The sequence below is a fragment of the Cervus canadensis genome, chromosome 22, assembly GCF_019320065.1.
Source record: "Cervus canadensis isolate Bull #8, Minnesota chromosome 22, ASM1932006v1, whole genome shotgun sequence".
NCBI classification, from domain to species: Eukaryota; Metazoa; Chordata; class Mammalia; order Artiodactyla; family Cervidae; genus Cervus; species Cervus canadensis.
Genome location: NC_057407.1, coordinates 6,465,952 through 6,490,282, shown reverse-complemented (window position 1 = coordinate 6,490,282; position 24,331 = coordinate 6,465,952). Strand labels below are relative to the sequence as shown.

Here is a 24,331-nt window from a genome sequence, read left to right as displayed (position 1 = left end):
TGTAACTGGAAGCAGCAATTACCATAGGACATATTTTGCTCATGGAGGCACAGAGTAATTTGAAATAAAGCACAGATGCTCACAGATACAGTACAGAGCTGTGACGGCTTGATGCTGAGAGGCTGAGTGTCATTCCAGGGGAGAGAGAGCAATGCCCATGCCCACTGCCTCTCTAATGGCTCCCTGCAAAATAAATGCCAAACGCTGTCCTCGCTTTCCACCTTTTTTCATAAAAGCAAAAATTCTCTTTGGATTTATTTTGGTTCGTGGAAACACCTACTAATGTGAGTCTTTCATAAAAGTGAAGTGGTATAAAGCGAACTTGCAAAAAAGTGGGGGAGACATGTAGTTAGGTGGTGACTTTGGTCTGGTCCACTGGAAGCAAAGCCTGACATGGGGATTCTTGTCTTTAAGTCAGTATCAAGAGAGTTCCCTGGGGGAGGGACTCTCCTAGCAGTCCAGTGGTCAAGGCTTCCCTTTCCAGGGCAGGGGGTACAGGTTTGATCCCTGGTTGGAGAGCTAAGGTTCCACATGCCTCTCAGCTTAAAAAAAAAAAAAAAAAAAAAAAAAAGGACCATAACATAAAACAGAAGCAATATTGTAACAAATTCAATAAAGACTTTAAAAAATAAAAGGTCCAGAAAAAAAAAAAAAAAAACCTCTTAAAAAAAGGAGAGTTCCCCTTGGAAGAAGCCTGTGAAAAAGTGAGGAAACAGGATAAAATGTATAAAGTGAGGGATACTTGTGGTTTTAGCTGCAGGCTGAACTGGAGCTTGAGTGGCAATTGCCAGGCTGGGTCATGTGAAAAGGGGCAGAGAATCAGGCTTTTCACTCGGGCTGGGTGGTGACTGGGGCTTCCCCTGTGGCCCTGTGATAAAGAACACACCTGCTGACGTTGGAAACGCAAGTTTGATCCCTGGATCGGGAAGATCCCCTGGAGGAGGGCATGGCAACCCACTCCAGTGTTCTTGTCTGTAGAATCCCATGGACAGGGGAGCCTGGTGAGCTGTGGTTCACAGCGTCACAGAGTCGGACACAACTGAAGATCTCTGGGCTGCCACCCTCTGAGGGGATGCGAGTCTGGGGACAGGGAAATCTCTCAGGAGCAGTTCCCTCCAGCCAAGGCACTTCCCCAGAGAGGGACACCCTCCTGAGCTATTGGCAGGCAACATTCACATAGCCAGGAGACTGGGGGCGGTGGGGGAATGGTTTGGGGATGATTCAAGGGCATTACATTTATTGTGCACCTTACTTCTATTATTTTTTTAGCCTTTATTTTGATTTTTTTATCTTTTAAAAAAGTATTTATTTTTAATTGGAGGATGATTGCTTTACAGCGTAGTGTTGGCTTCTGCCATTTGTTGTTCAGTCGCTCAGTTGCGTCTGGCTCTTTGCAACCCCATGGACTGCGGCATGCCAGGCTTCCTTCCCTGTCCTTTACCATCTCCCCAGATGTGCTCAAACTCATGGCCATTGAGTCGGTGATGCCATCCAACCGTCTCATCTTCTGCCGCCCCCTTCTCCTCCTGCCCTCAATCTTTCCCAGCATCAGGGTTTTTTTTTTCCCTGCTACACAACATGAATATTTCTACTATTACCAAATCAGCGCCACCTCAGATCATCAGGCGTTAGATCCCAGAGGTTGGGGACCCCTGCACTGCAGGGGCTGAAGAGGAGGGCAGTGAGGGGGGCCCAGTAGCATTTGTGACCAGGCCGTTTTGTGACTGTGTTTCAGACTGCGTGTCGGGCCAGTGTCCCTTTGGGGAGGTTCATCTTCAGCCTTCCACGTCGGTGTTGCCCACCCTCAACAGAACCTTCATCTGGGACATCAAGGCAAGCAAGAACGTCAGTCTCGAGCTGCAGTTCTCCCTGTCACGCCTGAGGCAGATCGGGCCGGCGGAGGGCTGCCCGGATGGAGTCACTCACCGCATCAGCGGCCGCGTCGACGCCAGCACGATGGTCAAGATCGGGACCTTCTGCGGCAACGGCACTGTGTCCCGGATCAAGATGCAAGAGGGGGTGAACCTGGCCTTAGACCTACCGTGGTTCCACAACAGAAACGTCTCTGGCTTCAGCATCGCAAACCGCTTGTCGATAAAACGTGAGTTGGCCCACCCCCGTCTCCCCCACTAGTGGTTGAGGTTGAAACCTACAAAATCAGCCTCGCTCTCCATCAGAAACGGTCTGATGGTGGCAGTTTTGTGGTTCCATCTGAGCCCTTAAAGCACATCCCACTCTTTTGTGAGCACGCAGGCCGCCTGGAGTGAACCCACCCTTCTCTATTACACAGACCAGGTGGTGACTCTTTCCTTTGTCCTCGGTATGTGAGACTTGTGTTCAAGAAATAGAACGGGACTGGCTGCACAGACCTACCGCTCCGTGACTCTGCTTCTCCTGTCTTTGTCCTGTCTTCTGTCTCTTTCCTATTTTCTAGAATCATATCGGTGGTGGTGTGCCAAAGCTGGCTCACAGCAGCTCTGAGTGCAAGTTGCTAAGTGTTCTGTAATTTCGTGAGCTGGTAGTAAACAGAGCAATTACTAAAACTATATAAACTTCTAACTAGATAAATTAGGACCAAAGGTGATAAGAACTTGAAGCTCATCCCTTCTTAGTTAATGTACTGCAGTTTACTCTTCTCTATGCTCTGAGGGGGAGTATGCCGATTGGATCTGTATGGTAAAAACCCTGTGTTATGGGAGAGGCTGTCCATCACCTCCCACCTCCACGTTCATCCATCTTCTGTTGGCAGTTTGAAAACAGCAATAGTGGGAGTCTTTACACCAAGGAAGTGGGCAGACACCACAAATTAGGGCTTTATTTTTTGCCCCTGCTGGGCTGGTTATTAAACATTTACTCACACATGCTGATGTATCCTCATTCTCACTCTCTTGTTCAGTTGCTTAGTTGTGTCCGACTCTTTGCGACCCCATGGACTGTAGCACGCCAGGCTTCCCTATCCATCACTCCCAGAGTTTGCTCAAACTCATGTCCATCGAGTCGGTGATGCCATCCAACCATCTCATCCTCTGTCATCCCCTTCTCCTCTTGCCCTCAATCCTTCCCAGCATCAGGGTCTTTTCCAATGAAAGATGACCAAAGTATTAGAGCTTCATTCAGCATCAGTCCTCACAATGAATCTTCAGGGTTGATTTCCTTTAAGACTGACTGATTTGATCTCCTCTACCTTGAGTATAAACATGCCATATCCAGACCCAGTGCTCAAGATCTGAGACCTTGCCCTTCACCTCTTCTCTAACCCTGGTCCCTCCAGCCATGAATGACCAAGGCAGAGTGTAATCACCTCCTATTCTCTCGTTTGGGTTCCTCCCCCACAGGCCTGTGCATCATCGAGTCTGTGTTTGAGGGTGAGGGCTCGGCCACTCTGATGTCCGCCAACTACCCAGACGGCTTCCCAGAGGACGAGCTCATGACGTGGCAGTTCGTCATCCCCGCGCCTCTGCGGGCCAGCGTCTCCTTCCTCCAGTTCAGCGTCTCCAACTGCGTGAAGAAGGAGGAGCGGGTGGAGTACTACATCCCGGGCTCCACCACCAACCCCGAGGTGTTCAAGCTGGAGGACCAGCAGCCCGGGAACATGGCCGGGAACTTCAACCTCTCTCTGCAGGGCTGTGACCAGGATGCCCAGAATCCAGGCATCCTCCGGCTGCAGTTTCAAGTTTCCATCCAACATCCACAGAATGGTAGCAGTAAGTGAGCCCCACCTTCCTTCCCCGCCCCCTCCTCCTTCGTTCCTTCCTGGAATCTCTGCCTGGGGTGAGGTTCCTTCCTACTTCTCGTCTGTAAGTCAGTCACACTTGGACTCCGGACCCTGTAAGACTTTCAGGAAGTGCGTTGCTAAGGCAGTGACACCAGGTCACTGGGTGAACGCGGAGCATGCCGCCATTTCAGCACAACAAGCTGAGACGATCCTGCGTTCAGGGTGCTGAGTTGTTTTTAATGAAGACATTGGAAGGTTACCTTCTAGAGCTCATATCTTGACTGACCCTCCAGTGAATCAGTGCTAGTAACACTTGAAATTGTTTGTGTATTTTTGGCTACGCGGGTCTTCACTGTTACAAGCAGGCTTTCCCTAAGTTTCAGTGAGTGGGGGTTACCCTCCATTGTGGCGCACCGGCTTCTCACAGTGAGGGCTTCTCTTGCTGGGGAGTGCAGGCTTCAGGGGCACGGGCTTCAGTAGTTGCTCATGAGTAGTGGCACCCAAGCTCTTCCTGGAAGAGGGATCGAGCCTGTGTCCCTTGCATTGGATTCTTGCAATCCATGGGAGACGGATTCTTACCTGCTTTACCTGCAGGGAAGTCCCAAGAGTTATCTTCATTTATTGATGACAAACCAGACGGTTCAGAGAGGTTATGACACTAGCCCAACATCACACAGCTTGCCAGGAGCAGAGCAGGCTCAGAGCCTGAAGCCTGTGCTTCTGGACCACACAGAACCCCAGGTCAGTGAGGTTGTGTATCATTCCACAGACATTTACTGAGATGCCGTGAACCTAGAAAAGGGCTGTCAGGGCCGAAACTACAGCAAGGCAATGTGCCCAGGGCACAGCATTGGAGGAGGCCCCAGCTCTGAGGAGCACACTCTCACAGAGCCCCTACCCTTGTATCGGTATGAGGTCAGCCCCTGACAGCAAGCACCTCCTTAATACTTGCTCCCTGGGTTCCCTTGCCTCATAGGAGGGGAGTGGCGTGGATGTTGAGAAAAAGGTATAGGATGAGTTCAGAGGGGCTCTTCTGGGGGGTTGTCTATGAGCTGGAGTCACAACATAGTGAGTTGTGACAAGTGGCCTTGAACCAGGACCTCTGTGACATGTGCTAAGGATGGATCCTGCTCACAGGCTGCTTCTCATCCTTATTTTTATCAGTATTTGCTTCGGGAAGTAGGCAGAGAAAATGAAGTCGGAGTCTGGACTGGCAGGCCTGGTAAATATCTGCCAAGTGACCACACGGGATCCACTCCCAGATTTGCCCATCTGATGCTGTCTTGGGAGTGCCCGCTTAGCACCCACTTGGAGCCCGGCTCCTGGAGAAGCTTCAGTTCCATCATATCTTGACCCGAGATTCCTTCTAATTCACAAGAACCGTGTACAAGGCATTACGTTATATATACGTGTGTGTATGTCCATTGATGACCCCATTGTCACAATGTTAGCAGAATGTTGAAAACAGCCATCAGAGGAATCAGAAATGGACTGGGTTTGAGTTGTAGAAGACGGAGGGATTTGTTTACCATCTCAGTCTTGGTGAAGTGCCGCTGATGAATTCTATTTCCTGTGACATCAGCTAGGTTGAAAGCTACATCTGATCAAATCATTAAGCATGCTGCTACCAGCATCAAGAAGGATACGGCTTTAGTTTTGAGGTAAATAGTGGTTAACTGCACTTTAGATGTGTTTAGCCGCGTCAAGGCTTTACATCAAGCAGGGTTTGCGTTTTTCTAGACGACTGAGTGAACCTGGCTGGCAGAAGTACCTTTTTTATTTGATTTGATTATTTTTGGTTGCGCTGGGTCTTCACTGCTTTGGGCGGGCTTTTCTCTAGTTGCGGCGAGCGGGGGCTACTCTTGGTTGCGGCGCATGGGCTTCTCACTGCGGTGACTTCTCCTGTTTTGGAGCACGGGCTCTAGGGCACGCAGGCTTCGGTAGTTGCGGCTCCTGGGCCCTAGAGCACAGGCTTAGTAGTTGTGGCTCATGGATTTAGTTGCCCCTCGGCATGTGTGATCTTCCCAGACCTGGAATCACACCTGTGTTCCCTCCGTTGGCAAATGAACTCTTACCCACTGTACCATCAGAGATGTCCAGCAGAAGTATCTTTAGAGATAAAATTAGTTGAGGCTGGGTGCCTTGAGCGCTCTGAGTTTCTGGACATCTCCATCTTTGAAACCCAACGTGGACCCTAAATTTCAGGACATTATGTAAGGCAGCCAGCTGTGTGCACTCACACATTTGTCAGGTTCTATAAATATGTCTAAAGACAGCTTGTCTTGCAGGCAGCATAGCCCGATGGTCAAGGGCACTCACTCTGGAGTTGGCCTCCGAGAAGTTAAAATCCTGGCTCCCCTACTAACTATGTGAGCCCGGGGAAGTCACCTCACTCCTGTGTGACTCAGTCCATCTTCCAGTGGAGCTCGTAGGCCTGCCCTCGTAGGGGCGCTGTGAGATGCAATGAGGCGGCACTGCCTGGCAGGTCGTAAGCACTGTCTGAATGTTATCTTGCCGGGTGCCAGGTCAGGGAAGGGAGGCAGAGTCGAATAAGACACAGCACTTGTCCTTAGAGGTTAGCGGGCAATCCAGAAGGCAGACGAGATTTGTAGGGTGCTGTTGGTCCCTTCCCAGAGGAGGTTCTTCTATTTTCTTTTCATGTCTTGTTGATTTTATTGTAATAATTGCAGTCTTTGTGCCCTGTTGGTATAACGTATGGTCACCGTGTGGGTGGCCGTTTCTCCACAGGCTCCTCTGGGGCTGCAGTGGATCGCCATAGGGGCCCAGGACCCCCGGTACACTGCAGCACTGGGATGGGCGAAGAATCTTCAGGGCTGGGTCTCTTGGTTCTGCTCCAGCCAATTCTGTCTGTTATTTTCATGCCCTCTCAGTGTCAGCTGGTGGTAACAAATGCCGGTTGGTCTTGTTTCTCACTTTCTTGCACAGATGATAGACGTTTCAGAGGAAATTTTGGCTGGCATCTCTACCCACTTGGCTGTCTTCCCCACCTTGGCACTGTCTCTGCACTTGTATTGGCAGAGGGGTCCTCGTCTCCATCCTTTCCTGAGTGCTGGTGGTCAGCTATTCCCTGCTTGTGGTTGGCTGTTCGGTGCTAGGAGCTGGTTATTCCACACTTGTGGTTGTTCTGTACCCATGGTTGGCCAGTTCATATCTGTGTTAAACTCTTATGGATTGCCAGTAACTTCAGCCATGCTGGAGCCTCCCATTGTGTCCGTGCCAGGGTTCCTGATCTCCCTACATATACCTTCTCCTAGGCAATGAAGAGGGCCTCCCAGGTGGCACAGTGGTAAAGAATCTGCCTCCCAATGCAGGAGACCCAAGAGACGTGAGTTCGATTCCTGGGTCAGGAAGATCTCCTGGAGCAGGGCATGGCAACCCACTCCAGTATTCTTGCCTGAGAATCCATGGACAGTCCGTGGGGTGGCAAAAGTCGGACACAACTGAAGTGACTTAGCACACTCACATGCTAACTTGGGAACAGCCAGATGGAAGAGATGCATGCATATGTGGGAAGGAGGGCAGAGCTCCCAGGCCCTCTCCCCAAATCTCCACATGTTCACCTACCCAGGAACCCCCCAGAAGCAGTTTCAGGGGCATGTAACGTGATTTAGAGCAGGGAGTGTGCCTCAGGCTTGGGGGGGATACAAAGAGGAGACTCGTGACAGAGCCTGGCCCTCCTGCCCAGGAGGCCCCAGACAAGATGTACCCCTTGTGGCCACAGGAAAGAAACACAAATGTGCTGTTTATGCTGTTTCTTTTTTTTAATTTACTTTTTTTGGCTGCACCAGGCAGCATGTGGGATCTTAGTTTCCCAACTAGGGATTGAACCTGCACCCTCTGCATTGAAAGCAGAGGGTCTTTACCATCAGCTGCCAGGGAAGTCCCTCTGCTCTTTCTCAATCTTGGAGATGAGAAAGAAGCTGGAGGTTTTGGTGGGGCGGACTTCAAGAGCCTTGACCTTGCTTTGTCCCAGCAGAAGGAAGCAAGTGCCCAGACCACCACGCCAGGAGCCCCATGCGAGTGGTTTGCGCTCATCATACACCATGTCCCGATCATCCATCTGATCATCCATCTGATCATCCATCTGTCCATGTCTGGGTCCTGCTAAACTCCCCATCGGGCATCTTGTCTTATTCCTCTATCTTCCTACTCTCAGCAGTTTCCAGCACATTCCAGGCCCTCCAAAAACTCTGTTGCACTACTTTCAACAGGCCGCCTCTTGTCCAAAGTGGTTCAAGACCCAGATGCATGCTCCAAAGGCACCACCCCTCAGAAGGGGCAAGGGTGGCGTCCAGTGGTGGCAGCAGGAGCCTGGCTGCAGGGAAGCTGGACGAGGGCAAGAGCATAGAAAAGGAGCAGAGGCAGAGCTGGGAGACCTTCTCAGGCCACACAGGGCGGCCTGAGTCATAGGGTGGCCATAGTCACAGCCACCTTGCAAAGGCAGAGCCTCAGCAAGGGCAGAGGCAGCTGTCAGAGGCCCCCAGACCCTTACCATCCGTCCATCCAGTAGGACCTGACTACAGTGGGCTCAGACTGCCAAAATAAAAACCCAGCTTATGAGTTTGGACAGTAGGCAGCACTACATTGAACCTGACTGTCCCCTCAAAGCCCTTCTCTCAACCTCTCTACTTTGCTGAAAATATGAACTAGGCTCACACTAGACCCAGACAGCTCCTGCAGAGATTATCTTTCCATGACTTGACCACAAGCATCCTGTGTGTTAAGATGAGTAATGTACAAGCTGCCCCGGACTTGAAGAATGACTGATCTAGCCAGTTGTGACCAGATGTGTGAGCACAGATAGCCTATATTGCCCCAAACCTGCAGCTTAACCATGTCTGAGATTGCCAGAGAGCTTGATTCACATTTATCTACCCCAATCACTAACTCAATGGACATGAGTTTGAACAAACTCTGGGAGATAGTGAAGGACAGGTGAGCCTGGCAGGCTACAGTCCATGGGGTTGCAAAGAGTTGGACACGACTGAGCAACTAACATTTTCTACCTTCTGGAAGATACATTGACTTGCTCTGAAAATACCAACAGACTAAGTGTATCTTCAAGCCCTGTGGGTTTCCAAGTTATCACGATTCAAATAAGGTAAATGGACGTGAGTTTCCAGCATTGTATATCACATGCTTCCAGTGACTCATCTGGGTAAACGCTGGTTGCAGAAGCAGTTACACTGCTGCTTTTTCAGCTTTCATATCCACCAGAAGCCACCTGGAGCCCTTAACTAAATGTTGGCTTTGCTTTTATTTTTTATTGGGTAACTCCTGCTCTAAAAATTCAAACATCACAGACAAAGCTAGAATCCGCCTGACTATCTGTATTGTCCCTACTGCCAAGACCGCCTCCCAGGGTAGCCACAATCATGTGTGTGCTTAGTCACTCACTCATGTCCAACTCTTTGTGACCCCATGGAGTGTAGCCCGCCAGACTCCTCTGTCCATGGGATTCTCCAGGCAAGAATACTGCTGTGGGTTGCCATGTCCTCCTCCAGGGGATCGTCCCAACCCAGGGATGGAACCCAGGTCTCCCGCATTGCAGGCGGATTCTTTACCATCTGAGACATCAGGGAAGCCCGTAACCACCATTATGAATTTGTTATATTTCTCTCCAAATTTTTTTCTTTTCGTTTAAAAAGAAATGTATATAAGTATGTATATGTAGAAACAGCTATTTCATTTTACATAGAGACTTTACAATCAAATAATGTCAGTCTAAATATGGTTCTACAGCTTGCTGTTTTGCCTCATACTGTATCTTTTTAACTGCTGTGTGATATTCCACTGATGAGTTTCCTGGTCTGTTTAACCATTCCAGTATTATTCCGCTGACTATCACTGGTATACAAATGTGGGCATAAAGGCTAGCTCATCCAACTTGGGCAGGACCTGCCCAAACCAAACTTCATTTCAAATGGCAACCCTCCCCCGCCTCAAAAAAACCCCACATATCCACACCTTCCCCCCACCAATTATCTTTCTCCATATCACTAATCATCTAATATGATTCATGATTTTCTTTTTTTGTCTGATTTGACCACTACACATTAGAATATTAGCTCCATGAGGGCAGAGATTTTTTTTGTATGTTTTGTTCATTATCCCAATGTCTACAACAGTGCCTGGCATACCGTAGCAACCCAATAAAGATTTGTTAAATATGGTTGAAAAAAAAAATGTGGGCATATATCCCCATGTTACACTGCTGGATTTATAGGGGTGAAGAGTTTTTTTTTTTATACTATACTTTTTTTGTGGCTGCGCCACATGGTCTTAATTGCGGTATGTGGGATCTTTGCTGACATGTGCAGAATCTTTTGTTATGGCATGTGGGATCTAGTTCCCTGACCAGGGATTGAACCCCGGCCCCTGCATTAGGAGCCTGGAGTCTTAACCACTGGACCACCAGGAAAGTCCCACTATATTTTATTTTAATTTGCTTTTCTCTAATTACAGGCAGTATTATAAGTGATACTAAGAACCCTTCACATTTTGGATATTTGGACATTTATATTTCCTGTACTGCGAATTGCTCAATCATTCTGTTACAAATATTTTCTCCTAGTGTGTGCCTTGTCCTTCAAACATTATTTATGGTACCTAAGCCAGATAGACATTTTAATCTTTTTTTTTTTTTTGCTTTTATAATTTGTGTTTATTCCACATTTAAAAAGATAATCTCTTTGTTTTTATTTTGGTGACTGCTCTGAGGCACCAGCGTAACATTACTCTTTTACTCATGGGAAACACCATTCTCTTGGCCTAGCCTATGAAGTAGTTCATCTTTTTGTCATTTATTTGAAATGTAGCATTTATTAGAGACTAAATTATATCTGTGATTCTATCCTGTCTATGAATCCTCTCTCCCTGTACTAATACCAATTAATTACTGTTCATAGTAGGAGAATATTTAAATAGGTGATGCTACATCTCACTTGGTTGACTAAGATTTAATGAATATTTTAAAAGATTAGTGAGTATGAAAACTGTATAGTAAAGTAGGTATATCTGTACAAAATAATAAAGTAAAAGCTGAGTATAAAATTTTATATAAAAAAAAATTTTATATACACTGTAATATGCATGTAGATGAACAAGGACTAAAATGAATTTGAAGAAATGAAGTACTTCCATGAGAGTGGTAGAAATGCAGTCCACTCATTTTCTTTTTAAATTTTGTTTCAAGGTGTTATAATGTCATCTTACTAATAAACAAACTTCCCGGCATTCCCCAGCCATGAGAGGTTCTGTGCTCATTTTTGCCTTCACACAGAGATGGTCCTGACCATTCTTCACGCCTGTTTTGTACTTGTGGTTCCAGATAAAACCTACGTGGTTGACTTGAGTAAGGAGCGAACCATGTCTCTGTCCATCGAGCCACGGCCCAGCAAACTGAAACGCGAGTTTGTCCCCGGCTGCTTCGTGTGTCTGAACTCTCGGACCTGCAGCACCAACCTCACCCTGACAGCTGGCTCCAAACACAGTATCTCCTTCCTTTGTGATGATCTGACACGCCTGTGGATCAACGCCGAGAAAACCATAAGTATGATCCTGCCCTGTCTCAGTGGGGTCCGCTGGGTGGGTTGTAAGTGATCTGATCACCAGCAGGGCAGGGTGAGCAAGGGCAACCAGGAAGCACAGAGTGAGGTAGAGACACACCTCCTTTTAGGACCAGCGGCCTCAGTGCGGACAGGCTTCCTTCAGAAGCAGGTAGCATCCCCCATGTCCATGCTCACGTCTCCCCTGCCCAGCCTCCAGTCTCCCTCTTTTGAAGTCCTTGTAGCCTTCCCTAACCTCCCCCATCTGCACGCCCCCTGCTTCCACTCTAATGCCCGCTTTTCTTCTCTTGCATAAGAGCAAGTCTTGAGGTCGAAAACTTTGGCTTCTCCCATTTTTTAAAACCCCTTTAGTTACTAGCCGTGCCGGACGTGTGCTCGTCACATAAGAAATGTTCCATCAGTGGAGAGCAGCAAAACCTAGAGGCACCTCCCTCCTGGGCAACCATCATCTCTCACATGGATGCTCTTAGGGTCTCCACCGAGGCATTAGCTGGGGCCAGGAGAGGTGAAGCAGCTAGCCCGAGGCCACCCTGATAGGAAGCAGCAGAGCTGAAACGCCAGCTGAGATCTCCCCAGCTCCACTCTCTAGAGCTCTAGTCACTGAGCAGAACTGCTTCCCCACTGGCAGGGACGCTAGGCAGCACAGTTGGGTGGAGGGAAAAAATCTATACTCGGCCCACGTGGCACTTAGCATCTAAGATACAGGTTGTCTGAGAGATGAGAACTGGAGCAAACAAGAAGAGACATTTTCAACCTTGGCTCCTCCCCAGAAGGTGGTCTGCCAGTTTGGTGCAGAGTAGGAAAACGCGAGCAGGAGGTGAGCTAGGAAAGGAGCACCAGGGAGGCAGGAATGAAGGAAGAGGAGAGACCAAAGGGAAGAGCGAGAACGCCTCGGGCTAACTTGAGAGCTGGAGAGGATGCGCTTCCGGTCTCCTCCCAGCCGAGAACCACCCGCCCCTCTTCCGCAGGCTGCCTGGACCACCGGTACTGCCGCAGGACGAGCTACTCGCTCCAGCTGCCGCAGTCCATCCTCCAGCTGCCCCTGCAGCTGCACGACTTCACCTGGAAGCTGCTGGTGCCCAAGGACAGGCTCAGCCTGGCGCTGGTGCCGGCCCAGAAGCTGCAGCAGCACACGCACGAGAGAGTCTGCAACACCAGCTTCAGCTACCTGGTGGCCAGCGCCGTGCCGGGCCAGGACCTTTACTTCGGCTCCTTCTGCTCCGGAGGGTCCATCGAGCAGATCCAGGTGAAGGAGAACATCTCGGTGACCCTCCGCACCTTTGCCCCCAACTTCCAACAAGAGAGCTCTAAGCAGGACCTGACTGTGTCCTTTATCCCCCACTTCAAAGGTAAGGGCGTCTTTCACTCTCTCCCCCTCTCCATGCCCCGTAGCCTTTCTTGTTGGAGAACTCACTTTGCTTTTGTGATCGACTTAATTGTCGATTTGAAGAGAAAGGGGTACCTGAGTGGCTGTTCCTTTTGCAAGGTGAGGAATCCTAATCCTGACTTTACCATTAGGCTAGTGAGGACAATTCCAGGAGTTAGAAATAAGTCTCTGACATCACTCTCTGACAACAGGAGGTGATAGCTGGTAGGCAGCAGAACAAATAATCAGGTCTCGAGCCTTTTTTGGAAGCAGACAGGGCATAAATGAGAACTAACCATAGTCTCAAGTCCTGGATTCTTGAGGTGGTAACATAAAAATCCTTATGCAGACATTTTTATGATTCTGCTTTGACAGTTCAGAATGTGGCTCAGAGGACACAGAGGAAGGAATATGGGGAGAGAGATGAATCTTTGGAGCATTCTCTTGCATGGGGGAGCAGAGCCCTCCTGGGAGGCCAGTGCATGATCTTCTCAGGCAGTAAATGAGGTTTAAATCAGTCACAATGGGTGAACTCTATATGGCTGATTTTGAAATTCACAGTCTCCGTTACAAAGTTTTCAGTTCAGTTTTGTATTGACCAAGAGTTTAATTCAAGGTTTACTCCATAGTTTTGTTCTCAGAGCCATGAGTGGGAGGGAGATGAATCTTTGGCCGGTGAGATTAAGGTCAGTCCAGGCTGCCTGGCATCTTCTAGGTGTCCAGAGAAACTCCTTCTGGGGAGTCTTTGAAAATAAGACACACCGTCCTCAGTGTGGAGGGTTGGGGTTTTATCTCCCCTGAAAGTAAGGAGTGAACTAGAGACCCTTTCAGCTTTGCCATTCTAGAATTCCTCCCAGAACCTGAAGTTTTCTAAATCTCCAAAATAGAAATCAGTATATACCAGTCCCACCCTGGTGCAGAGCATTAGATGAATGTTAGCTCCGCTGAGGGCATATTTCTTTCTTTCTTTCTATTTTTAACTTTTTTGGCTGTGCCGTGTGGCATGTGGGATTTTAGTTCCCCAACCAGGAATCAAACCTTCGTCCCTTGCATTGTAAGGCGATTCTCTTACTCGACCACCAGGGAAATCCTGAGGGCATTTCTGAAAAGAACCTGAGATAACCACCAGTTTGGCAAACTGGCCTGTTTTGTGTTTGGTTGGTTTTGGTTTTTTCAAAAGGCCTGAGAACCTACTTGGAGACTATTCTTTTGCTGACCGATATGGTAGCCACAGGCCACGTGTGGCAGTTTACATTTAAATTAATAGTAAATGAAATTAAAAACTCAGTTCCTCAGTCACACCAAGTACCTTCCAAGTCTGGCAGCAGACACCTGTGGCTGTGACCACTCTCCTGGCCAGTGCTGATCCAAAGCCTCTCCGTTGTGGCGGGATGCTCTGTGGTCTGGACACTGTAACATCATCTCCTCCACCTTCCTGTTCTCTCCATCTTTTTAAAAAATAATTTATTTTATCTATTTTTGGTTGCACTGGGTCTTCGTTGCTGCCTGCGGGCTTTCTCTAGTTGTGGCGAGCAGGGGCTACTCTTTGTTGCGATGCTCGGGCTTCTCATTGTGGTGGCTTCTCTTGTTGCGGAGGACAGCCTTTAGGAGCTCGGGCTTCAGTAGTTGCAGCACATGGGTTCAGTAGTGTGGAGCTTAGTCGCTCTGAGACATGTGGAATCTTCCCGGACCAGGGATAGAACCCGTGTCCCCTGCTTTGGCAGGCAGATTCTTATCCACTGTAGCACCAAGGAAGTCCTGCATTCTCTCCATCCTGATTGAGTGGAACAACATCTGAGTGGATTCTCTTCCTTTTCCTGCAGAAGAAAGTGTCTTCACAGTGACCTCAGACACGAAAAACAAGGTCTACCTGCGGACCCCTAACTGGGACCGGGGCCTGCCATCCCTCGCCTCGGTGTCCTGGAACATCAGCGTTCCCCGCAACCAGGTGGCTTGCCTGACCTTCCTCAAAGAGCGAACGGGAGTGGTCTGTCAGACCGGGCGTGCATTCATGATCATCCAAGAGCAGCGGGCCCACGCGGAGGAGATCTTCAGCCTGGAGGAGGAGGTGCTGCCCAAGCCAAGCTTCCGCTATCACAGCTTCTGGGTCAACATCTCCAACTGCAGCCCCATGAGCGGGAAGCAGCTAGATCTTCTGTTCTGGGTCTCACTTTCCCCGAGGACCACGGGTAAGGTCTTTTGCAGGGGCAGGGGAGGGTGGACAGCAAATGGGTGGCTCAAGAGTCAGGAGCAAGCCTGGAAGGCAAGTCAAAAAGCACGGATTTGAGCCCTGGCTGTCCATCTATCAGTTAGCTATTGAATCAGTAATGCTGCATAACAAACCGCTCCAGAACGCAGTGGTTTAAAAACAGCCGTTTGTAATGGCTCACGTGTTGGCTGGGCATATCTGGTCTGAGCTGGGCTTGTCTGATTCATTCACCCAAGCACCTGTGGGCAGCTGCCGGTGAGCTAGAGAACTTTATCAGTCTTGACCAAACACTCTTACCTTCTGGGGCCCAGAAAAGATCAGCAGGGCCAACTGGGATTCCTGGGCTCTCCTCCACGTGGTCTCTTAGCCTGCAACCCGGGCCCCTTCTCATGGCAAAGCCAGAGAGATCCAAGACAGGCTGGGGGAAGCATGCTAGGTTGCCTGACGCTTAGATTAGAAACTCATACCCCATCCCTGTGACAGCATTGGTTTGGTCAACCCAGATTCAAGGGGTGGACAGGTGGACTCCACCTCTTGGTGGGAGGAGCTGCAGAATCACACAGTAAAGGACATGGTTCAGGGAGGGGGGCAGAAATAGGGCATTTTTTGTAGTCAATCTACTACTAATCTCTTTCTGACATAGAGAAAGTCTCTTTTCCCCTCTGACCTTCCTCGTCCTCCTTCTGTAGAGAATAGATGACTGTAACTACCCTGTAAAATTTTCACTGGGCTTTCAGAGTTGGTGATTCAAATGTGAGGACCTGGAAAGTGGGACACAGATACATGACACTGGCACTTTTTATCCAGTCCAGTGAAACGTCAGAATCCTTGAGTGCCCTCGGTCGTGAGCCTCAGAGCCACGATGAGGATTTTAATGCTTTTATGCCCAGAGTGGCAGCATCCACCGGAGAGTTTCAGGTAATCTGTGCTGGGGCCATGTTTGTGCTTTATTCCAAGATAGTCACAGAGCATCACAGAGTGTTGGAACCATGGAGATTTGTTCCCTGACCCCTTCCCTTTTTGATGGTCAGATTGTGTATCCACCCAGGTGGATAGATTGTGACCACCCAGGCCACACAGGTGGTCAGCAGCAAGAAAACTGACAGAGACCGGAAACCACATGTGAAAAGCTCTCCCACACTCTCAGATTAGCGCCTGGGTTTTTTCTTCTCTTCCATTCATTTTCTGTCATTTATTTCTAGTCCTCTTTTTCTCTCATCTCACCTTTCGTTTTCTTGTTGAGCAAGCCAGAAAGTCTAAATCCCAATTTGGTGCAGGGCTCTCTCTCTGACTTCTTTTCTTTTTCCTCTGTACAACTGTAGGAGAAGGACAGCACACATGAAACAACTCTCTCCTAACTCCTTCACCTCTGACTTTTGACTCCCTGCTTTCTTCTACACTCTTCTCTCCTCCAACTTGGGCGGTGCCAATTGGGGGAGCACAGCTGGGATAGGCCAGAAGTAGCCTTTGGAGTAGATCTGGTAGGTCCTGCAGTCCACTGCGTAACTACCCCAAGATTTAATGGCTTTGATAGTCACCATTTTTTTATGCCCACACTCCATGGGTCAGGAGGACTTCCCAGGTAGCACTACTGGTAAAGAATCCACCTGCCAATGCAGGAGAAGTAAAGAGACGCGGGTTCCATCTCTGGGTCTGGAAGTTCCCCCAGAGGAGGGCATACCAACCCACTCCAGTATTCTTGCCTGGGAAATCCCATGGACAGAGGAGCCTGGCGGGCTACAGTCCATAAGGTCACAAAGAGTCAGACATGACTGAAGTGACTCAGCATGCATGCATGCAGGCATGGGTCAGGAATTCAGACAGGGTATAACAGGTGGCTCATTTCTGCTCTAAGATATTGGGATGCCTTGAACAGCTGCAGGGGGTGGGCTGGGATGGTTCACCTTTGTTCACTTTCACGTCTGGGACCCTTGGGTTGTTTTTTTTTTTTTCCCCTTCTGGAATCTCAACATGGCCGCTTGAGCTTCCTCACAGCATGGTGGTCTCAGCATAGTCAGACTTCTTACATGGTAGCTGGATTTTCCTCAGGAAACACGAGAAGTTTCCACATTTCTAAAAGGTTAGGCACACACCAGCTTTCCTCATATTCAAGAGGAAAGGAAGCAGATTTCCCTGAATATGAAAGGAGCAGCATGGGCTTGTGGGGAGGGAAGGAATGGATGGCGGCCATCTTTGAAGACTGTCTGCTGAAGTTCATCACCAGGCTAAACTAACCCCACACGTCTCCTCATCTCTCTCCCTTGTGTCTCTGATCACAGACCTGACTGTCATCGTCCTCGCGGTGGTGGGAGGTGGCGCCTTACTGCTGTTTGCCCTCGGATTCATCATATGCTTCGTGAAAAAGAAGTAGGTGGAATTTCTCAAACTCATCTCCTGAGCTGACACCTCCTTACATCACACAAACCAGAGCTGTCATTAATTATTGACTTTTTTCCCTTGCTTTCCATTGTCCCCCCAAAGATCAATCTTAAATGCTATTGCTGGGGGGGAATTCCCTGGAAGTCCAGCAGTTAGGACTCCGAGCTTTCCCTACCTCGGGCACAGGTTTGATCCCTGGTCAGAGAACTAAGATACCACAAGCTGTCTGGCATGGCCAAAAAAAAAGGAAAATAAACAATAGTGCCAGATGTGAATTATTTGGGGGCGGTGGGGCGCAGAAATCCCCTACCTAGCAGGAAAAAGCAACGAAAACACACATGTGGTGACATTTTAGCCTGCAGTTTTTAGGCAGCTGCCTCAGCACAAGCTCCCTGTGAATCATGGGGATGATGTTGGCAGAAAAAGCTCACGTAAGCCCCGCCAGACCAGGCCTGTGAGCCCACTCACCCGTCACCTTGAGGCACACATGCACGCTGCCCAGCTTGTTCTCCTCCAATTTCTTAAACAAACTGTTTTATGCTTGTTTGTTGGCCTCCAGATGAGCACCAGAAAGCCAGCCCTGTGGGTGAGAGGAAGGAAGAACCAGTTAACTGACTCAGTCTCACCTTCCACCCGCTCGGGATGACAGCTTTGTTTTATGAGAGGACAGGGTTGACCTTTTTAGAGGTTGACCTTAGTCCACGCTGCTACCAGATTTCATCAGTTCTGTTCATATTTCTGATTAAAGCCCTGGGTGGCGGGGGGTGCATCTATTTTCCTTAGCAAAAATCTAAAAACAATTTTTTATTCACTGGGGCCACAAGCAAACAGTTGAAATTCCTGATCATCAGTGAGACTGTCTAGAAATGTGTCTGCTGATGCGGACGGGCTGGCACGTCCAGGGGGAGATGTCTCCTTGGTGAAATGGGATTGCACACGTCTTGCAGGAGGGGAAAGGACTTCTTTTAATGACACGTCATTGTCTGGTTTCTCTCAGGAAACTTTCCTGTCTGGGGTGCATAGTATGTTCAACCTAGATGGGAAAGCATGTCATTAATACTGAGAGCATTCCCTGCTCAGGAGGGAATTGGGTGGGGAGGGGAGGGGCCCGCACTTGCCTCCATCCCTAAAGTGCCCTAGTCCCGGCCTGAAAATTGCCAGCCCCCTCCTTGCTGTGGAGGAGGCTACTGGCTGGCAGACTTACATAAGGCTCCTCCATCCCCAAGTTAGGGTGGGAGGGAACATGGGTTCTGTAAGGGAGAAGACAGGCAGACAGTGCCATTGAACTTGTTCCTTAAGCATGTATTTCCTGGGACTTCCCTGGTGGTACAGTGCTTAAGAGTCCATGCTCCCAATGCAGGGGCCCCGGGTTCGATCCCTAGTCAGGGACCTAGATCCCGCATGCCACAATTAAAGATTCCGTGTGCTGCAATGAAGACTTGGCACAGCCAAATAAAATTTTTTTTTTAAAGCATGTATTTCCTGAGGGTCTTCTGGGCCTTAGGGACCAAATGAGGTGTTGGGGATACACAGGAGACAGGAGAGCTTAGTGGGGACAAGAACGGCACTGTGGGAGCACATGGGAGGAGCATCATTACAGGGCTTCAGGCTGGAGCCCTGGCAGCCTGTCATCCTGGCCGGGGAACCTAGCGTTACAAGCTACATGCACTGGATTTATTTTTATCTCAGAAAAGTCCGGGTTCATAATTAGTGAACCGCCAGCCAGCGAACTGCGTTATGTGGTCCCTTATGCTGATTGAGCTGATGTCCTCCATTTGAATCTCTGATTGGCTAAAAAGTCAGCCTACCCTGCTTTTCACTGGTGGAGATGGAGAGCGAGGCTTTGTTTTCGAGGAAGGGAGTGCTAATGCCCGTCCACGTCCAAGTGCCAAAGAATGTTACAAACCAAGCATCTCTGGTGTTGGGGAAGGAAGTCGGGCACCCTGGGCTGACTTTTGTCTTATTTCTTGCTCTTTCCTCTGTTGGAGGTTACTGCTGAGAGACTGGCTCCCTCTGCTCCTTCTGAGTCCAAACTGTCCCCAACTCCAACTAAAAACTAAGAGGCAGCCTTCCATCCTGAGTCTCGTGTGCTGTCATTTAGAATCGAGATGAACGTAGCTTGTAACTGTGCAAAAGTGAGCTAAAGTGTTAGCTTCAGGAAAGAATTCAAAGTCCTGGGAGGCTGGCCTAGTCACACCCATTTCTGCTAGGAAAGGGTATTATCAGACCCTCCAACTTTGGACTCCATGCAGGTAATCAAAGCAAATTGAGGCACAGATGGTGTGGACAGTGCCCTCTCCACACCACTCTCTGCTCCTTAAGTTTCCACCTTAAAAACTGGAGACAGAGCTGGTCCCCCCTAAATGTTCTCTGAGGACAGCAGTTTCCGTTTCAAATGCTAAAGCCACCTGGGACTCGGGGAGACCTGGGTATAATAGACCCTGAAGGATCTATTATACATTCCAGTAGAGACATACAGTTGATGGGCCTCTAAGGTCACATTCTTCCTGACTTCTGTCTCTTTCCCTCCCTCAGTAAGAAAAAGAAGATCACCAAGGGCCCGGCTGTAGGCATCTACAACGGGAACGTCAACACCCAGATGCCGATGCAGCCGAAGAAGTTTCAGAAACGGCGCAAGGACAACGACTCGCACGTGTATGCTGTCATCGATGACACCATGGTATACGGGCATCTGCTGCAGGATGCCAGCGGGTCCTTCCTCCAGGCAGAGGTGGACACCTACCGGCCCTTCCAGGGGCCCACGGGGGACTTCCCTCCCTCCCCACCCCCCACAAACTCCAGGGCCCCGACCGTCAAGCTGGCCACAGATGAGCCGCCCCCTGGCTCCCCTCCTGAGTCTGACAGCGAACCGTACACCTTCTCCCACCCCAAAGACGGGAAGGTCAGCAACGGGAGCACAGACACTCCTTTGCTGGACGCCCACGAGCCCACGGAGCCCGGGGAATAACAGGGACCCACCCAAAGACTTGGCATACAGCAGGGCACTGAGACGCCCTTTAGGGTTCCCACCCAGATATCCTGAAGACAAGGAATTGTGTGGAAGGACAAGAGGAGGTTTTCCTGAATGCCACCAACTTCTGATTTCCACATGGACTCACTCCTCCGCTGAGACAGTGAAAATGATGATTTGTGATCCAGATGCTGTCATCTCCGGGCATGTCCTTCTAAACTCAGGTTGGGTTGTAACCAGCCCATAATGAGAGGGAAGTGGCTGAATCACCCAGGACAGGGCTGCAGCAAGCCCCACATTTGGGTTTAGACCTCTTCAGGTTGACAGTGTCGATCCCTAGGAGCCCACTGAGGTCCCTGCTCTCACTGGGAACCCCTGGATGAAAATGTCAGTGTGCTTTTTAAACTATCATTATTTATTGGGTGGTCCCAGGTATTTAAGAAGTCAAATGGATTGCCATGCAGCTCTTCTCACCTGACACAGTGGCAGCTCACACTCACTGGTTAGATGGCTGGGTTTTGACTTCTGCCCGCCACTAGATAAACATGTGCCTGTCCTCTGGGAGGTGGGAATAATTTGCAGTCTGTCCAGCCGGAAAACAATGTGTGTGTGTTTGAGGGCAATGACGCATGTCTTTGATGAGAGACTTGCTGGTTGTCTTGCTCTGCGTGTGGTTCTCTCGCTGCAAAAATCTGTCTTGAGTCCCATTGTCCTTGGATCTAGGAATAAGACAAATGTCCTGGAATTACAATGTGTGGCTCCACCCAGCTGCAGCAACACTTTAACATTTAAACAGAAGTATAGAGAGTATTTTCATCCTCTAGAAACACTGAAAGAGGATTTCGGTGGTGGCTCAGTGGTGGGGAGTCTGTCTGCCAGTGCACGAGACACAGGTTCGATCCCTGATCTGTGAAGATCCCACATGCCTTGGGTCCACTGAGCCCATGCACCACTACTGAGCCAGCTGTCTAGAGCCTGGGAGACGCAACTACTGCACGCTACAGCAAGAAGAGAAGCCCGAGCACCGCAACTAGAGAAAAGTCTGCCCAGCAACAAAGACCCAGCACAGCCAAAAAGATAAAAGAAAATAAAATTATATACTAGAAAAATAACATTGAAAGGTACAGGAGTGGCCACTTGTATAAGTTCCTAAGGCTACTGCAACACATTACTGCACGCATGGTGGCTTGAAACAACACAAGTTTCCTATCTGACAAGATCAGAAATGCAAAACGGGTTTCCCTGAGCTAAAATCCACGTCAGCAGAGCTATGCTCCTTTGGAGGCTCCGGGGCGAATCCGTGCCTTTTCCAGCTTATAGAGGCGTCTCAACTTTCGTTGCCTCCGATCGTGGCATTGTGACACTGCTGTTGCTCAGTTGCTCAGTCATGTCTGACTCTTCACGACCCAATGGACTGCAGCACACCAGGCTCCTCTGGCCTCCACTGTCTCCCACAGTTTGCATCCCTCTTCTACCAACAAGGACCTTTCACTTACAAACCTCACCCAGGTAATCCAGGGTCATCTCCCTGTCACAGGATCTTTACTTATATTGAAGATCCCCTTTGCCCTGTAAGGTAACAACATATCCACAGGTTCCAGGGATTAGCACATGGACCTTTCTCCTGCCTACCACACTTTACCCGCCCCAGGAGAGACTACAGAATGTTCCAGCCTACAGATGTGTTTTGTTTAGACTGCAGCATCTTTTTAAAGAATTACTCACCAACATTTGAAATGATCAAATGTTTACATAACAAATCTGGATCAGAAGATCTGCCCATGCTGGGACTTGCATGCTCATCAAAAAACAGCCAGCTGGAGTTGAAGCAGAGCTCCTCTGTTCACCCATTCACTGCAGGCCACACCTGTCCCTGTCGCCTCCCCACACAGAGGCTGAGGGTCTGTTGCTGTGGGTGAGTGCCCTTCAGGGTTGCTTCTCTCGTGATGAACTGGAAAGTTCGGGACCCACACCTCAAGTGACATAAAAAAAACAAGCCTTGAGGTTGATGTGTGCTTCAGGAAAGTTGTTTTTTTACACCCAGCCCACATCCTTCATTTATACTAATTACCAACCCAGCTCTTGCAGGCGTTTGCCTTCGTGGCCCCTGCTCTCATCCAGGAGGAAAAGGATTGTGTTGTGGCTTGTCAGCACAGTCCTGAGGTCAATATTTCTGTGGCAAAACCTCCTTTAAAAAATAGATGCGGGTTGTCGAATTCAGTGACTTCACCTTGGAAATGCACCGCCTGGACTTGTCCCCTTGCTACTTTGCCTCCATGAAAAGTTTTGCAATCATCTAAATGCTGTGAGGTCCAAGGTCTCTTGAATTCTTTCCAGAAAGAGGAGTATTACTATTATTATTGTGCCTTTGGTGCTGCCTGTGACACCTTTACTCTGAAAGGCTGGCTCTGCCAGGCTCATTGTCTTGGCCTGAGATGCTGGCAAAGACCCTCCAGGAAGGACCAGAGGAGGTCTGTGGCTCCTTTCCTTCCGCTGAAATTGTATCACTATTTAAAATCATCGTTGGAGCCCTGCTCCTCCATTCTCTGCCTTCTCCGACCTCTTGGCCTCTTCTGAGGGTCACTCAGCGCTCTGAATTCCGTCCCCAAAGCATGGCTGTCATCACACACGTCATCTTTACTTGCAGGGGCCCCATGTGGCCATTTCCTTGTAACCGAGAGCTCAAAGCTCCAGGCCACATTACTATCTTCCAGAGACCTCAAGTTGATCTAAAGTTCTCCAAAAACATGCCTCCTTGAAGGGGTCGGACCGATGTACCTCTGGCTCTTCCCTTTAAAGCTCAGGCCCCATTTCTGTAACGTATTTCAGGGTCACTGAAAACCAAACACATTTGTTGAAGCCTAGCTGGTGCCAGCAGAGTGCCCTCCACACCGCATCTGCCCTCACGCCCATCCTCTGACGAAGCCTGGCTCAGGCGGGACTGATGAATGCTGCAGCCATTTTGCAAGATTGGGGGTGTCTCAAGGAAGAGCCAAGGGGGAAAAGCAGAAGTCTATGTGACATAACCTTGGTGAAGGTTAGGACAGATTTGTGTGGATCTGCAATGCTTAACTCAAAATAATTTATTTGTTGTAGATACTTTTTAGGCAGCATTTTGTTCATTTCCTATACTTTTTTAAATAAACAAATACACAGAAAAAAAGAGGTATCAGGTTGTTTAAATGCTTTGGCAGCTTGTCCCCTGGTTCAGCTGAAGCTCTCATTGCCCAGTTGTTGACTGAGACAGGTTCAACAGGAGCTCAACACATTCCATCTTCTCTATGTGTTTATGTTCCAGCAGGTCAGGCTTTGAGCTGCCAGTGGGTGACTCAGAGGCCAGAGTTTGTTCTGTTCCGTGCTTGTTGAGGCAGCCTGAGTCCCCTCTGTGTGACCCTCCTAATACCTGTTCCCTGTCGAGGCCACCTTGGCCAGGGACTGCTCAGTGGCTCAGCAGTAAAGAATCCACCTGCAATGCAGGAGCCACAGGAGACTCGGGTTCCATCCCTGGGTCAGGCAGGTCCTCTGGAGGAGGAAATGGCAACCCACTCCAGTATTCTTGCCTGGAAAATCCCATGGACAGAGGAGCCTGGCGGGCTACAGTCCATGGGTCACAAAGAGTCAGACGGGCCTGAGCACGCATGAAAACGTATGCACACTGCTCTAAGCCCAGGGCAGGTCACCAGCCAACAAAACAGAAGCAAAGGAGAGTGGTGGGAGAGGGAACCTCCAGGTGGGCCCCCGCGCTCTTGGACAGGAGACCCAAGCGCAGGAGGGAGATGGGGTACGGCTGTGTGACAAACCATTCCAGACCTTAATGACTTAAGAACAATCATGTATTCTGCCACAATCCTAAGTTGAGCAGGACTCGGCAGGGACGGCTTCTCTGTGCTCCGTGTGGCCTCTGCGGGGCGACTCAACTAGAATCCACTTTCAAGATGCTGCATCACACAGCCGACAAGTTAGTGCTGGCTACCAGCTAGGAGCTTTGATTCCTCATCACGCGGACTGCTCACTCCACAGGGCTTTCTGGACTTCACAGCCTAGAGGCTGAGTTCCCAGGGCAAGTGCCCCCAGAATCAGGCCAGTGTCTCGAGTCCTGGGC

The 24,331-nt window shown here is 49.4% G+C and overlaps 1 protein-coding gene across 1 annotated transcript in view; it reads left to right on the top strand.

Moving 5' to 3' along the window:
- The window catches only part of CDCP1 (CUB domain containing protein 1), a 57,248-nt gene extending 33,856 nt beyond the window's left edge, over positions 1-23,392 (top strand). The window contains exons 3-9 of the mRNA XM_043442445.1: positions 1,736-2,101; positions 3,336-3,704; positions 11,067-11,288; positions 12,273-12,653; positions 14,494-14,859; positions 17,159-17,246; positions 19,794-23,392. Of these exons, the coding sequence (XP_043298380.1) occupies positions 1,736-2,101; positions 3,336-3,704; positions 11,067-11,288; positions 12,273-12,653; positions 14,494-14,859; positions 17,159-17,246; positions 19,794-20,226 (2,225 nt within the window). The 3' untranslated portion in view covers positions 20,227-23,392. The remainder of the gene's footprint in view (positions 1-1,735; positions 2,102-3,335; positions 3,705-11,066; positions 11,289-12,272; positions 12,654-14,493; positions 14,860-17,158; positions 17,247-19,793) is intronic.
- Positions 23,393-24,331: the final 939 nt, after the last annotated feature.